General features: G+C 39.8%; 2 protein-coding genes across 5 annotated transcripts in view; one reads left to right on the top strand and one right to left on the bottom strand.

Annotated features, from left to right (window-relative positions):
* Positions 1-2573: 2573 nt before the first annotated feature.
* Positions 2574-13978, bottom strand: LOC118405666 (Golgi phosphoprotein 3-like). Of its 4 annotated transcripts, none has more exons than XM_035805290.1 (4): positions 13629-13977; positions 8530-8727; positions 8418-8466; positions 2574-6064 (listed from the first exon to the last, which is right to left on the bottom strand). In XM_035805290.1, the coding sequence occupies exons 1-4, from the start codon at positions 13818-13820 to the stop codon at positions 5640-5642; spliced, it is 864 nt and encodes a 287-aa protein (XP_035661183.1). In that variant the 5' UTR covers positions 13821-13977; the 3' UTR covers positions 2574-5639. The 4 variants fall into 4 exon arrangements, with proteins under 4 accessions (XP_035661183.1, XP_035661173.1, XP_035661165.1 ...); XM_035805280.1 differs by lacking the exon at positions 8418-8466 and adding an exon at positions 7781-7829 and having other exon boundaries at positions 13629-13976; XM_035805272.1 differs by having other exon boundaries at positions 8418-8445; positions 8509-8727; positions 13629-13973.
* A 205-nt stretch (positions 13979-14183) lies between these two features.
* The window catches only part of LOC118405661 (cilia- and flagella-associated protein 161-like), a gene marked incomplete in the record, with an annotated part of 11014 nt that continues 10037 nt past the window's right edge, over positions 14184-15160 (top strand). Inside the window, 1 exon segment of the mRNA XM_035805249.1 lies at positions 14184-14406. Within this exon segment, the coding sequence (XP_035661142.1) occupies positions 14335-14406 (72 nt within the window).

The raw sequence follows: 15160 nt of genomic DNA, 5'->3' as shown, positions 1-15160 counted from the left end.
GGTATATACGTCAGTGCACGACACCGTGTGGCAGTCGAGTGACGGGGATTGCTGACATACATGCCAAACAATAACTATTGCTTTATAAAGACTGCTTTGCTATTAGAAAGAATACTGAAACCCATGATTAGCCCAACTAGACTGTAACAGTATATCAAAGACTTGTGTTAGCCCTACTTATTATGCTAATTGGATGTTAAGTCTTATTCTATATACCTATTATTTACTTTGTATATTAGTCGTTCCGTACATTGTACCATGTACAAATGTGGTGCAATAAAGTTCTCTGGCTATACAGGCAATTGACTTAACTGCCTTGATATACATAAGCAAATAAAAAACACCTGTAAACTCATGTAGCTATAAAGCAATACACAATGTACATGTACAACGCTTTTCTTCTGTTTACTTTAGATCGATATCGTCTGAAGCGCTCAGGGCAAAACAACGTTTAACTTCAACATGATAACCATTGACCCTCTGTAACGCCATTTCCTGTATTTTCAGGGTCACCAGCTGCAGGTTGGAAAGAAAGAAGAAAACGGTCGGAACCAAGGATGCCTATGGTATAACCTGTTTGTAAAAAATCAAAAGTTTCATGGTCCTACCCTTCAACCTGATTTTTTTTACATGGCCCTCTCCCCTCCCCCCGCTAAGTATCGTACTATTACAGGGCTGACGTCATAGTTGCGTTGCGCAGTACAGTGCACAAAATGGGAACGATTTGAGAGTGACTTAAAATCCTTGAAAATCCTTCTTTTCCTTGAAAAATTTTGCCCAATCTGGTGACTTTTTTAGTTAGAAGGGACATGTAGGGTCTAAGCTTTCCTATTTGGGTCAAAATTTGTTCAGTTCAGCAGTTTAGCTGGTGTATTGAAGGACAGGTTTTAGTTATAGGGTGCTACCGGTTGTATCAGGAGGGAACAGGGATCAAAGGTGAGGTTTCTTTCATAGAGCGAGCTCAAAGTTTCTCGGAGAATGAGCCGAACAACCCCGTTTTCTTTGAATGTTTATAAAGTAGACCCAAGTGACTTTCTAGTGAGAAGACTTTTTAAGATTGAAATATGGGTTAGTACTTTTTTTAAGCCTTCATTCAGTGTATTATAATATGCTTGCCAATGGGCAGCCCTAACTTCGATGTCTGACCTACACTTACTTGCAGTTGCAACAGTTCGTTGTCGCTGGCCGCAAACTGCCGCGCTAGCTGTAGTTTCCTGACGGCTTCGGTAAGCCCCGTGCGGGAGGAGACATACTCCAGCAGCTTGAGGGCGTTTTTATGTACTCTGGTCAGCGACATGGGGGGGGGGGGGGGGGTCCCCAGTGCTGTTAAGATCTCATAACACAGTATTTATCCCCGACTTGTTAAAATAGTGCCCAGCAGTACTTGCAAAGGCCGTAGTTATTCTTCCGTGGACAACAGCGAGGTGGAATCTGTGGGGAATGGTAAAAAAAAACATCGGGATTGATACTGGATAAGTTGGATTACGTTGCTTTTTCGGCCGGGGGGGATTTTTGCCTTGATACTGGTACCGGGACTTCCTGTTCGTCCCCTGGAGTTCCATGACCTCCGCTGGTGGTCAAATCAAAGTGTCTTTTAAAGACAAACGAGCCGGTAAATCTATGCTCATTTTCAGACATTTTGTAGGTTGTACCCTCAACTTCAACATACTAAATTCTTGAAAATTGTATCTGCACCCTACTATAGGTTCTGAGTCGTCGAACCACCTCACTTTGGGGTCCTTAACCATGTAAATCGCCATAGGCGAAAAACTGTGTTCTGAGACCTTAACGGGGGTCACTGATGGAAATCATTTTATGGGGAGGTAGTTCTTTTCCGGAGCTGCGCAGAAAGTGCCCGTTGCCTCTTCATTGATTAATCTTTTAAATAATTTTGTTAACCCTGGGCAAATTTGGATCACAAAGGTCGAGGTTTCTGCAAGCTAAGAGGGACTGAAGCATGTATATTTTTAAAATCTTGCCAAAATTGTGACCTTTGGCATGCTTTGACCACATACTACATGGCCATGAACAAATGTTGATTGGAAAAGCTGTAGTAGTGCACCTATCGGTTATATAAAAAACTGCTGTGACGTTGATCAAGGCTTAAGGTAGTCTCCAAGCAGATGTAAGGCGTAGATTGTTTCATGCCTGTATTATGACTTTTGCGTCTTGCTAAAGGTTTACTCTCACAGTCTCACTGCACTTGTGTCAAACGTGAGGCACTGTGGGGTTCCACATGTTCTCAATGCATTTCAAAGATGAAAAAACAATTTTGTGTATTTTGTTGTCTTCTAAGTCATACTTTCACATATTACACAATATCTAAATTATAAAAAATTAACTAACAGTGAAAATAAATAACAGTGACGCAGTGAACGAATGTCGCAGTGACGCAAGCTTAAGTGCGGTGAAAGGGCACCTTTTGCATAATGCATCAGTTTCTAGTGTTCCAAAGGATGTCATAAAAAAAGCATATGATTAAATCAACATGGTTAGAATGTTTAAAGACACACAGACACACAAACACAGACAAAAGAAAAAAAAAAAAACAACTTACAACAAAAAGTACTGTATCTTTGCAATAATGTGTATTTGACATATGCTCCTTTTACAGTATGCCAGTAGTGGCAAGTTTAAAAGAGCAGAATGAATCTCAAACTACAAAGGACTCCATCCTTGCCTCACCCCCCACCCCACAAAATGATACATACTCTCTCTATATAAACATATACATTTCGTATAGTACTGGAGAAAATCACTACGAAAGGAATGTTTTAATCAAACTAAACAGAAAATGTACTTTTTAAAATGATTATTGGACAACTGAACCAAGCCCTTTTTTACACAAGCATTTTGAAGCGTGCGAATTTTCTAAGCAAAATATTATGGTCACACCAGTATACATTTTGTAAAGAACAAGGTCCTGAAACTAAGAGCTTAAAACACAAATATATTAAAGATGTCAAAGTTCATGTACTACTGTATTTTTGCTTGCAAGTTTGCATCAAAAGTGTTCAATACAATGTATGATAATGGTGCGACCCAACAAACAGAATGTTGTTAAAGATCATATAAGAAATGCATGTTGTAGAAAGTTACAAACAAGTTTCACAGAAAGTTGAATGTATACTAATCTAAATTTATACTATTATGACTCACATCCCCACCCTCATATCTGTCATACATAATGAAATTCATAAATGACAAAGAGTGATAATCAAAAATATGAGGAGGACGAACAGAAATTTCATGTGTAGAATTTGCCCCTACTACAACTGTGGCTCACTCCCCAATGCCAGGCATCTAACACAAGTAAAGGAGTAAAATTTACATCATAGATTATTCTTAATTACAAGTAGACTGAATCTGGTATGTACACTATGGAAGTTCATCAGGCAGAGGAAAAGAATTATAAAAGAGCACTGAAACTTTATCTAACCAAAACTTAAAATGAATTGGGACTTATCCTAATTTTTTGATGTGACGTTGAAGCCTAGTGACTATGGAAACGGGTTGTAAGTGCCGGATAACCTGTGTCGCCCCCCGTCTAAATATCCCTATTATTTGAAGTGTTGGTTAGATAAAGTTTAGTATTCCTTGAAAATATTGTTTACTAACACAGCTGAATTTCATGCTTGAAGAGAAAAGTTGAGAGAGGCATACATGTGTAAATTCCATTAGGAAAAACAAACAATAGTTTTTCTTTTCTCACTGGTTACTTCTAACTCTGAAAAGCCATTAACAAGCTTGAACTTATACAGAATACCATCTGTGATGACAGCAAGAGACCAATGTGCCCCAAAAAAATTCTCTTTCAGATATGGCAATCAAATATCTACTATACAAGAACTGGGTATATCTTGTACAAGTTCTAGTGTAGGACTCTTGAAATTTTGAAATGACTTTTCAAGTACAAAGTATCCAGTGTATTAGTTTTTTCCTAGCAATATTCCTTTCCTATGACACTGTCAAAGCTAAAGACGCCTACCGTGATGACTTTGAGGGACTGCTTGGTAAAATTTTGCAGAGAAATCTTGCAAACATTTTACGAAATCTTTCAGAATAAGAAATTACCATGTTTTAAACTCCATATCTTTGTCCCAGAAGTTATACTTTGGGAAAAATTGGTTCTGTACAATTTCTACCTATATCACTTTTTCTGAGTCCCTTAACCATTGTTAACAGATCTTAATACATGCTATTAATGCTTGTTGCTTTGCAAAGCCTTTATACTTACATTTAATCAAACCCAACCCAAAATTAGAAAGCTTCTTATCACTTAAGTCACCAGGACATACAAATATGGGAAAAATTGCCTACGATGACTCAAAAATAGCAGAAAATGTACTAAGGGATGAAGTACATGTACAGTCAATGCTCTTTTTCTTCACATTTTGTCATCGATACAATCACCATAATTTCTCTAATACACATTCGTCAAATAATTTAAGTTTAACCCCTACCCACTTAACTTTAAAGAGAAAACAAAATACTATGGAGAAAAACCAAGTCATAGTAGATACGGTCATATTAAGTGTATTTTCCTAGAAATTTCATAATATTTCATTTTTGCAATAATAATGACAAATATTTTTAAAAAATCCCACACCTTAGACAGTCCTACCATATTACTGTTGTTGTCCGGTTGGCAAAAAAATGGACGTCACATTTTTTCGGCTAGGAGAACTCAAAACAAACTTTGGACTGAAGTATTCTGGGGGGGAAAAACAATCACCAACTGGCATAATCAGAAAATTTATGATACTTGTACTATACAGAAATTAATATACAAACATCGTATCTAATATGAATATATCAAGCTAATGTCCTGGCCCATGTGAAACCGTATAGGAGAATTCCTGTAGGAAAATGCTGCAGCTATTTTACATTGCATCTGAGATGAGACCAAACTTTGCGTCTAGGTGGCAACATTTTGCCAATTTCTTTTTTTTTTCAGAATGAACGGTGAGGGAAGAGCAAAAAAATGTGTCCTTGCACAACTTGTAGACTTTCCACCGACAGGCCCAAATAAACTCCAGAAAAGCCCATATCTGATGTATTTACTATACTTAATTCCTGGTTTTTGGATACAAAATGGCTGCTGAATCTCCGAGAAAACATTGCAGAATTTTCACTCTATACTGGCAAGGTGCTACAGTATAGCAAGCAATCTCTTCTCCTATACAACAATGGATTGCAAACTCCCGCAAGCATTACAATAAAGAGTTTGATACCAACCAGTGTATTCCCCTTGCAAAAACTGCGCTATATGATCGCTTTTCTGTCAAAACAGGGCTTTTTTCCGAGACCCTTTTCTTAAGTGTCATCTTTGCCAACTTATGCTGACCTCCTTGAAAGATTTGCACTGTCAAAATGACATCTAACAGTCATAACTTTTATATGTCGTTACCAACAAAATTCCGTCAGTAAATCGAATGACGGATGACGGGAAAAAAATCCTGTTTTCAACTAGAAACGATTTGCAAAAGAGAAATGCATGTGCGAGTAGACCTATATAATTAGACTTTATACAGATGGAAATACAGGGGAAAACACTGATCAGCATTTTTAAAACATGATTTGGTGTAAAATACAATTCTCTCTCTCTTTTTGAATTCCTCCTTTCTGGTAGACAACGGCTACTTGATAAAAGCAGCGACCGTCCCCCACATGACTTCGTTGGCGTTGGGCTTCATACACTCCTGCTCGGGGTCTAGATCCAACAGCTCGCGTACCCTCTTCATGGCGACCTCGTAATCGTCGTCCGACAGCGGCGCGAACGCGTTCTCCAGGACGTCGGACGCGTGCGCCATGTAGATGAGCCCCAGCAGGCGTTTGTCCATCCTGTGAGGGTCGTTAGTCCATTTGCTGAGCACGGCGTCCTGAACCTTCTTGATGAGCTTCTGCTTGGACGTTGAGTTGACCAGCGGGTGGGTGGTCATGTCGAACAGGAGGAAGTTTTGCTTCTCCGTGGTCAGCACGCCCTTCTCCACCAGGTTCTTGGCTAACCTCTCCCGCACGTTCCGCAGCTGGTAGTGTAGCTTCAGGGGGTTCCAGGTCTCTCCTGCAGGGACAAGAGGTCAAGAGGTTAAAGGTCAATAATCTCACTCACAGTAGACTGGATACGGCTCCAGAAGATGTTCTTATCAAAGGTCAGAAGGTCAGGATTTGACCCAAACAAAATTCTATTCTATTCTATTCAAATGTAGGACATGTCAAATTCAATGACCTTAATGAAGAGTGAATGGCCTTTGCTGTTTTTCTTATCAAAGACCATCTCAAAGTTAGACTGTGACTTAGGGTTGGGGACCAGTACAGGGTACTGGTGCAAAACCATTTTTTCTTCCTGGATTGGTGTGAAAAAAACAAAAACAAAAAAACGGACCCGACAAAAAATCAGTATACCGGATGTTGGACTAATAAATTGACAATGAATCAGCAGGTATTCTACTAGTGGTCAATGAATGTAAAGGTATAGAAATTACCATAGCTGAAGGCTCTAGAATTGTTATTCACTTTGTCTGGCCAGTATTGGAAGGTCGAGCCCGATTCCCTTTCCTTCCACCACATTTTACCTTCCCAACCAAAGTCAGGTACACATTTGTGGGGAAAGTTGTGTTAAATGCCTTTTCCGAGGGCAAACAAAAGATCCGTAGCAAGACGGGATATTAGCCCAGGACCTCTAGATTCTTGACCTAACATCCAGCAGTTATGCTAAAAGACCCTACGAGATGGCCAATTAGAAAGCAGTTTCTTTTACCACCAAGCTGACTTGGGTGGACATTTTCTACAAGTTAGACAGACAAAATGAGGAAAAGTAGTTGTGTTTTTGAATAAGCCACACATGTAAGCCACAGTACAACTACATGGAACAGACAATGGATATCAAAGGAAATATTACACTAAGAACAGACAGAAAACAGCCCAGGGTAACCCACTGTTACCATAGAAACCCAACAACAAACTTTCCAGTAAACATTCCTTCTCTTCCATCTCAATAATAAACCACCCACAGAAGACCCCTCTCTAGAGTTTCAGAGAAAAGAAAACACGACCACAAAAAGATCCCCTCTTTCCAGTTGAAGGTCATCTCTTATCTTTTGTTCCGGCCACAATTCAGAAGCTTTCATGGTGGGTGACAATTTTTAATTGAGTTGTTCTCCCCTTACCACAGTGATTTTGTGACAGGAGATATTGTATCTCTGTCTTGCTCCGCTAATTGAATCTCAATGAACATGCAATCCACCAACGGCTGCAAACACTCTCGGATTGTTTACTTACAAACAGCTGTTACTGCCAGGAGAAGCCGCGACTATCAGCGAAAATTTTTTCACAGGCTATTGAACCTCCGAGACCCATATTAGCATAATCTTGAGCACCATGGGGTCTGAACTTGGCAATGAGGATTGGCTAAAGGATTTTAACATTCTTGGACTACAGCCCAGTGGACAGGTGGGTGTAAAGAATTTAAGTGTATGTTCTCGGGTGGGTCTGTGTCCTTTACATCCACCCTCCCCCCACCCCTTTGCCTTACTTTAGAAGCTAGTATACTTACCACTAAGTAGTTCTACCCAAGTCTGTATGTTCTTGGGTGGGTCTGTGTCCTTTACATCCACCCTCCCCCCACCCCTTAGCCTTACTTTAGAAGCTATATATATAGTATACTTACCACTAAGTAGTTCTACCCAAGTCTGTATGTTCTCGGGTGGGTCTGTGTCCTTTACGTCCACCCTCCCCCCACCCCTGGCCTTACTTTAACTTTAGAAGCTAGTATACGTACCACTAAGTAGTTCTACCCAAGTCTGTATGTTCTCGGGAGGGTCTGTGTCCTTTACGTACTAGACTATTTCTTAATGCTTAGGTCAATGAGAAAAATCCCAGGGACCGACAAAAAGTGACTGCAATGGCCAGGGAGCTATGCAAAGGTGGCCGCTAATACAGGTTTGACTGTATACATACCACTAAGTAGTTCTACCCAAGTCTGTATGTTCTCGGGTGGGTCTGTGTCCTTTACGTTCACCCTCCCCTCACCCCTGGCCTTACTTTAGAAGCTAGCTAATAGTATATATATAGTATACTTACCACTAAGTAGTTCTACCCAAGTCTGTATGTTCTCGGGTGGGTCTGTGTCCTTTACATCCACCCTCCCCCCACCCCTTTGCCTTACTTTAGAAGCTAGTATACTTACCACTAAGTAGTTCTACCCAAGTCTGTATGTTCTTGGGTGGGTCTGTGTCCTTTACATCCACCCTCCCCCCACCCCTTAGCCTTACTTTAGAAGCTAGTATACTTACCACTAAGTAGTTCTACCCAAGTCTGTATGTTCTCGGGTGGGTCTGTGTCCTTTACGTTCACCCTCCCCTCACCCCTGGCCTTACTTTAGAAGCTAGCTAATAGTATATATATAGTATACTTACCACTAAGTAGTTCTACCCAAGTCTGTATGTTCTCGGGTGGGTCTGTGTCCTTTACGTCCACCCTCCCCCCACCCCTGGCCTTACTTTGTATGTTCTCGGGCGGGTCTGTGTCCTTTACGTGCTTGACGGCCTCGTCCAACATGACGTCACCTGTCGGGGAGTCGCTTCTGTAGACCAGTTTCCTGTTCAGGAGGCTTTTTCTCCTCATGCCGATCTTCTCCAGCTCTACGCGCCCCTTCAGACCCAGCTCCATGATCATGCAGCCGCGCAGGCCTGATGAGATACAGTCGTTCCAAAATGATGTGTAACCCTGGGGGGAAAGACAACAGAAATCACAATTAACTATGAGATACCAGGGCTCGAAATCCCACCTGCATATGCAGGTTAGTGCAGGTAAAATTGAAGAAGTGCAGGTATTTCTGGTATCTACCTGCACCTAACCTGCACTGGTCCATGTACTGGGTTTTATACATAAATGTCCTATGATATAGGTGTATATGGATTGTTATCATCTGCATTGACTGTTACCACCTATAAAGTATAAAAGAAAAAAATAGCAATGGTTACTAAACAATTTCAGTATGATCCATACTTCCTAAAGTCTGAATGGTGCTGGTAAAATTTGTCTGGTGCAGGTAATTTTCAATGTTACCAGCACCTGGTGTGCAGAAAAAAGTATTTCTAGCCCTGGATACAGTTGTTCCAAAATAATGTGTAACCCTGAGGGGAAAGACAAAACAGAAACTACAATTAACAATGAGGTACAGTCGTTCCAAAATGATGTGTAACCCTGGGGGAAAAAAAGACAAAAATTTAGTATCCTTTTACTCATGGAAAATGTCCATAGCTTGTCCAGAACTAGGGGTTGGTGCGGGTATGTAGGATATTCAGATTCAGGTACAGGTAAGACCTGAAAACTTGTGAATGGGCAACACTGAAAACAATAGCCTATTTTGCTGCAATGGTTTTTATACTGAGACCCAGAAATGATGCCAACAGAGTAGTTGAACACAGAACAGACACTAGCCTGGTAACGATCAGTCTGGAGTCATAACTTATAATATATACTCCATGTTATTGTAGACTGGGATTGTTTGAACCTACTTCGCCCTGCCCCATCATGACTTGATTATTAGGCACATTTCTAATTGGTCTTCGCATGACCCAATCTTAGGTCCGTATAGAGAATCAGGTTCCTTAAAAAATCTCAGCAAAATCAAAAAGGGTAAAACTCAACAGGCTGATCCCATAGCCCTTACGCCTCAATGTCAAAATGTACAGATACAAATTTTAAACACTTGATAGACAGCTGGTGTGTTACAAGTCTTACGTCAAAGGGCGGTTATATTGGCTATATATATATGAATTATGATGGATACGCTATCATAGGTTAAAACTGTTAAACTGCTAGATTCCTTGACAAATTGCTAGAATCCAATTCAGGCCCCCAGATCCGCAAAAGTTATCCATATGGCCAATCAGTAGGGTTGATCAATAAAAATGGTAGGTATAACATCCTGCAACAAATATTCTAACATTTAAGTCATTCAGACTACATGCAACCTACATGTAAAGAACAGTCATTCTTGTCTGTTCACAAGCGTAACTAAAACGTCACTAACATGAATGACTCCTAAATTTCCAAATGATATAAAGTTGTACAGTATAATTTAAAACATACTGTGTGAGGTAAACCTCAATAGTGCACACAATATACGACACAGGTCTATTTCCATCGCTGCACTTCTATAATTTCAAAATAACAGGACACCTTTTGACCTTTTAAAATGACATTTACAAGCTGCCCAGATGTAAGTGAAAACATCTTGACAACCAGACACTTCTGACAGATGTTAAAAGTTTAATTTTGTAAATCTTTCTACAAATGGTACCAGTCAAGTGACCTGGTATTAACGTTTATAGTGGTTACGACTTAACTGTGTGATGATGTTAGTAATTGTTCTTTTCACTACAGCCTAGTATATAGGAATTTGTGCAACCTATGAGAACTTTACAATTCTGTGTAATGTGTAATCACACCTTCAAAAATTTTTAGAGTCGGGTTCAAAGTATGACAATCCAGGGATCGAAATACTGGGTGCATTTGCCAAAATTGGAACTGTGCACCCAATTATTTTCTGTGGGCGCACAGGGTGCACCCAAATATTTTCTTAGGTTTATGTATGTAAAGATATCAAAGTGTACTAGTATACATGCAAGTGTTAGAAAGGTATTAGGAATTGTCTGTCATGGTACTTATTTAACAATTTGATAGCTTGTAACTAATTTTTATTATTAGGTTATTACTTAAGTTTAAGTGGTGCACCCAACATTTTTTTGGTGCACCCAATTTTCTAAGCTGGGTGCACAAGTGCACCTTATCCCAAAAATGAATTTCGAGCCCTGCAATCTTTGGTAACAATCAGAAAATTGGTGACCCTTTTCCTTTCAAATCAAAGGCTTTCTTAGACAAACCTGTCAGACAACTTTCCACAAATGACGTAGTAAGTCACTGACTTCCATGGCAGTAATTACCAGTAATTACGTACGTCTGTGACGCACCTCAAAAGATCAGCGTTTACTAGTACTGTCGGCCTTGGAGAGGGGACTCCACCCAAATGCCAATCATAAATTTCTTAAAAATAAAAAATAGGAATCCTTCAGTCTACATACAAATGTTTTGAATGATAGAAAAAATCATCTTTCAAAATGGAGAACTTTAGTCAGATAGAGTGAAACTTCTTGGCATGTGTTGATGAAAAAAATGATCAGTACTTGCTTGTGTACCTTGATCGATTTGAATGGATTGCATGATGTTTAAAAAAGTAGTTTGGAAAAAATATGAAATAAACGTTGTAAATAAAGAACAATAAGACTTAAGAGGCTTGTGCAGTCAAATTACTTTGTGGATGAAATAGATAAATGACTTCATTCAGACAAAATACGAAAATGATGGAAAAGTGACAATCGTCTTTCACTTTGCTATATGAAGACAACTTTCACTCTCATCAGTCTCAAGACATGTTTTTGTGTAACATAAGTCCAAAAACCATGCAAAATTCGACACTGACACACACAATATATATCAAGGAAACTCAAATGCATTGCCTTGCATTTGTGCTCACACTCAGTAACAGTAAAATATACCAAGTACCAAAAGCGAAAAAAACTGACATACAAAAAAATAAAACTTGACACAACAGAAAGCCACATAGGAATGCCCCCAAAAAGGACATCCAAAACACAAAAAGCCTAAGCTTTGATTGTAGAATACCGAAAGCAACATAAGCTATGCAGGTAACATTATTCATATACAGTCCACAGGGGGATTTTCTCACCAACTGTCTGTATTATAATAATATTAATAATAATAATGGAAACCATAATCCATAACCATTGAACAGAGAAACTCAAAGTATACCAATTGTGGCTTATTGGCTTGCAAGTGAATCATAATTACAATTTATATGCACTTGTCTGGCATGAGTAGTTGATTTTCAAATACTTATCACTCTCAAAACCATTCAAGTATCCAATGCCTATCAAAGAATAACACATTGGCATGCAATACTCATGAGGGAAAAAATGACTACTTGTCATACTCATAGGCACTAAAAGTAAAAGGCCCTGTAAATGTTATAAGCATGTAACGAATGAGCCGCTTTTTGACATGGTGAAGAACATGAATAAGATGTCGCCACGACTTGTGTTTTGTTTGCCATTCTGTAATGTGCTCTAGGTTTAATTTCAGTGAGGGTGCATTCTGTAAATGCAGAAATGGTCGCGGTGGATTAATGTTCGCGGTTTTCGCGATGACCCCTTCACCGTGAACTTAAAACCACCGCGAACATTTTTCTATTATTATTGTATTAGACTGTATACTAGTCTATGGTGTCAGTCATATCATATGTTTTTCCATTCTCTTGATATAATAATAATGCTATCAAATTTAGCATCTTGTCAACTCAGAAGGTTACAGTCACGTTTGGCCTTAGCCGCAGCCGAGTCGGGAGCTACTGTAAATGAATTTAAGTTTGCGGGGATTTAATTTCGCGGTAGGAGGAAAAAGGACTTTTCGCTGTGGTTTTAAGTTCACGGTAGCACCATGCATTGTAGTGTCTTACTGCCATGGAATGCAATGTTGGCGGTGGTTTTAAGTTGGCGGCGAAGCGCCCACCGCGAAAACCGCAAACATTAAACCACCGTGAAAGTTTCTGCATTTACAGTAAAAGCGATAAGGCCTAGGGAAAAAAATGTTGTGTTTCCTGTTTCAGCCCTGAAAAAATTAGGGTCGGTAGGTAGGGGATATCTTTTTTTTTCTTGGATTCTTTTTTAGGCTGGCCAAAACTCTAGTGATACATATTTCAATACAGTTGTACAAAGTAAACTGAAATGCATGCGAACACTTGTCTTTTAATGTCAAACTTTAAATTTGTGCGTGATAGATACATTTATCCTTCATTAGACAGGAAAAGCAGTGTTTTACTTCAATAGGAAGCAGGCTGAATAAAAATTCTAAGTGGAAGCTATGTGACTCCACTGCCCACCCCCCAAAAAAGTCTAGGGTCGGCAGGTTTTTTTAGGGTAGGTAGGGAAACAGGAAACACAACATTTTTTTTCCTCGGCCTAACCAACAGTCGTCTGTGGCTAGTTTGGCCTGAAGCATAATGCTGTTGAGATTGACTGGCTTTTCTGTCAGGATTTCTCTTTTGTTCCCCCTTTTCTTCATATCCGATCCGCCATATGCCAAAAACAGCAAAACATCTTCTCTGATAGTTCCTTAGCCCATCCTTTCACCACAAGAAACACAACCGGATATAGCTGTGTTGTGGTTGCATCAAACCCGACACCACGCACTGGGTTTACTTTACAGACAACATAACTCGTTTTACCCCCTTCCATACATTCAATCAACAGACAATTTGAATGGTTTGTGTCTATGCGAAAGACAGAAATAGAAGCCATGTCACAACTAATTCAATTATTTCTAGCCGGGAACAAAAACGTCTTCTTAAGTTCAACCTGCACACGCAACTTGCCTAGGTGCCAGGTGGCACCATTTTTAGTTAATTTTCTGCCCCTCCCCTTGTGGCTAGGATAGCGTATTTTCTACTGCTACTTCCTTGTTAGACTACGTCACAACTGCACAAGGTGTTACGATCAAGACTCGAACTGTAGGAAGAATGAACGCTCGTGTAGTGTCAGACCAACCTCTCTGTCTTTGAGGCCCAGTAGCAAGACTTCTTCCATGAGAGTTAACCGGGTGTCCTTCGACGAATCGCTTTCCTCTTCGAACTCTGCCTCTATCACTTCTCTCTCGATCTCTTTCCCTCCCTCGGCGCCCCTGGAAGCGTCGGTTCGCCTCTGCACGAGCCCGGACGAGCGTTGTTGCAAGCTCGTCATGCTGACGGACTGCTAGAAATGTCTAATTTTGTACGAGAAAAACACTAATTTTTCCGACAACTCGACTCCCGCACAGACAAGATGGCGGCGCTACAGAAGATGTGATGACGTAATCAACCTGCCCGACTGGTTCCGAACGTTTCCGAAGATTACCGAACATTACCTACCGAACATTGCCGGATGCTAAAAAATTAAATAAATAAAAAGTGTCTATCTTCAAAACAAACGTTTTCAAAGATGTAATTTTGACTTTATTTAAACACTTTGGTATGATTTTGACTTTTTGAAAAGTGGATTTGAAAGGAAAAGCAAGGTGAAAGTTGAGAGGTGAAAGATCAAACTAAGTCTCGTATTCTGCGAGATTTGGATGTTCCTCTCGCCTAGCGCGAGAGGTCAGCAGTTGCCACCTGGTCGTCAAGGCAAACAACTTGATCAGGTGTTGATTGGGATCCTTTACACTCCATAAGTGTGTCGCCAAGATTTCTGCTGAATATTCAAACCTTAAGGGCTAGCCATGGCGAACGTCAGAACCTACAGTCCTTCAGTCCGTGTGGGGAACTGGAACGAAGACCTTTGTCTTGAAGAGGTGGGTTCGTTTTTAAGAGGTTTGTTAGGAAGAGGAAACTTGAAAGAAACACCTGTCGAATCTAACATCTTGCCATTATATGGTTCGATCGGTGTCTTGTACAATTATGTATAGGGTAGAAACTAGTTTAAATCTCCAGCAAGCCGTCTATATTTGCTCACAAAACTGTTGTAATGGTTAGTTTCTTTTTGTCAGAAAAAAAAAGAGTTTTGAAATCTCCAAAAGCACCCGTTTTCACTTAATTGCAATACGCAGTTGTCTTAATCTCAGTCTTCCATTTGTTGATTGTCTAGTATCATTAGGACATTTTATGTGTAATACAGGCAGCACTCTGGCTTATAGCGTGTCATCTCAGAATTACATGGGTCTCAATCGTGAATAATTGATCATATACGGTACTTCTTTCAGCTCTCACTCAGTAGTTGGTTTCACATGCAGGTCTAATCGTCCCCCCCCCCCTTCCTCTTCTCAGTCTTTACCATCATCTCTCACTTTCACTCTGTCTCTCTCTTTACTTATAAGTTCTTAAAGTTCTTTACAAAGACATGGTATCCTTTTAGTTCATTTAAACGTTCAGGCATTACATTGTGTTTGCACTTAGTAAAGATGGAGAATGGTCTAAACTATAATATATAATTAAGATCAACAATGCCTTTGGTTATGGTAATTATGAATAAAGCTATGGCAGATTGGCAAATAGTGTCAATTTGAAAAGGAATATGTAGGCCTTTTGTACCCAGCTAGACTGTACCTA

The sequence above is a fragment of the Branchiostoma floridae genome, chromosome 2 (genome assembly GCF_000003815.2).
Source record: "Branchiostoma floridae strain S238N-H82 chromosome 2, Bfl_VNyyK, whole genome shotgun sequence".
NCBI lineage: Eukaryota > Metazoa > Chordata > Leptocardii > Amphioxiformes > Branchiostomatidae > Branchiostoma > Branchiostoma floridae.
This window is presented reverse-complemented; position numbering and strand designations above follow the sequence as displayed.

Bases quoted from the DNA above. Each gene is read 5' to 3' on its own strand.
- LOC118405666 (XM_035805262.1), bottom strand. From the start codon at position 13,820: ATGACGAGCTTGCAACAACGCTCGTCCGGGCTCGTGCAGAGGCGAACC. The intron at 8,728-13,628 runs GTTGGTCTGACA...CTTTCCCCCCAG, and splicing joins TGGGCCTCAAAGACAGAGAG to GGTTACACATCATTTTGGAA. The intron at 6,065-8,417 runs GTAAGTATACTA...TTGTCCCTGCAG, and splicing joins TTGGGTAGAACTACTTAGTG to GAGAGACCTGGAACCCCCTG.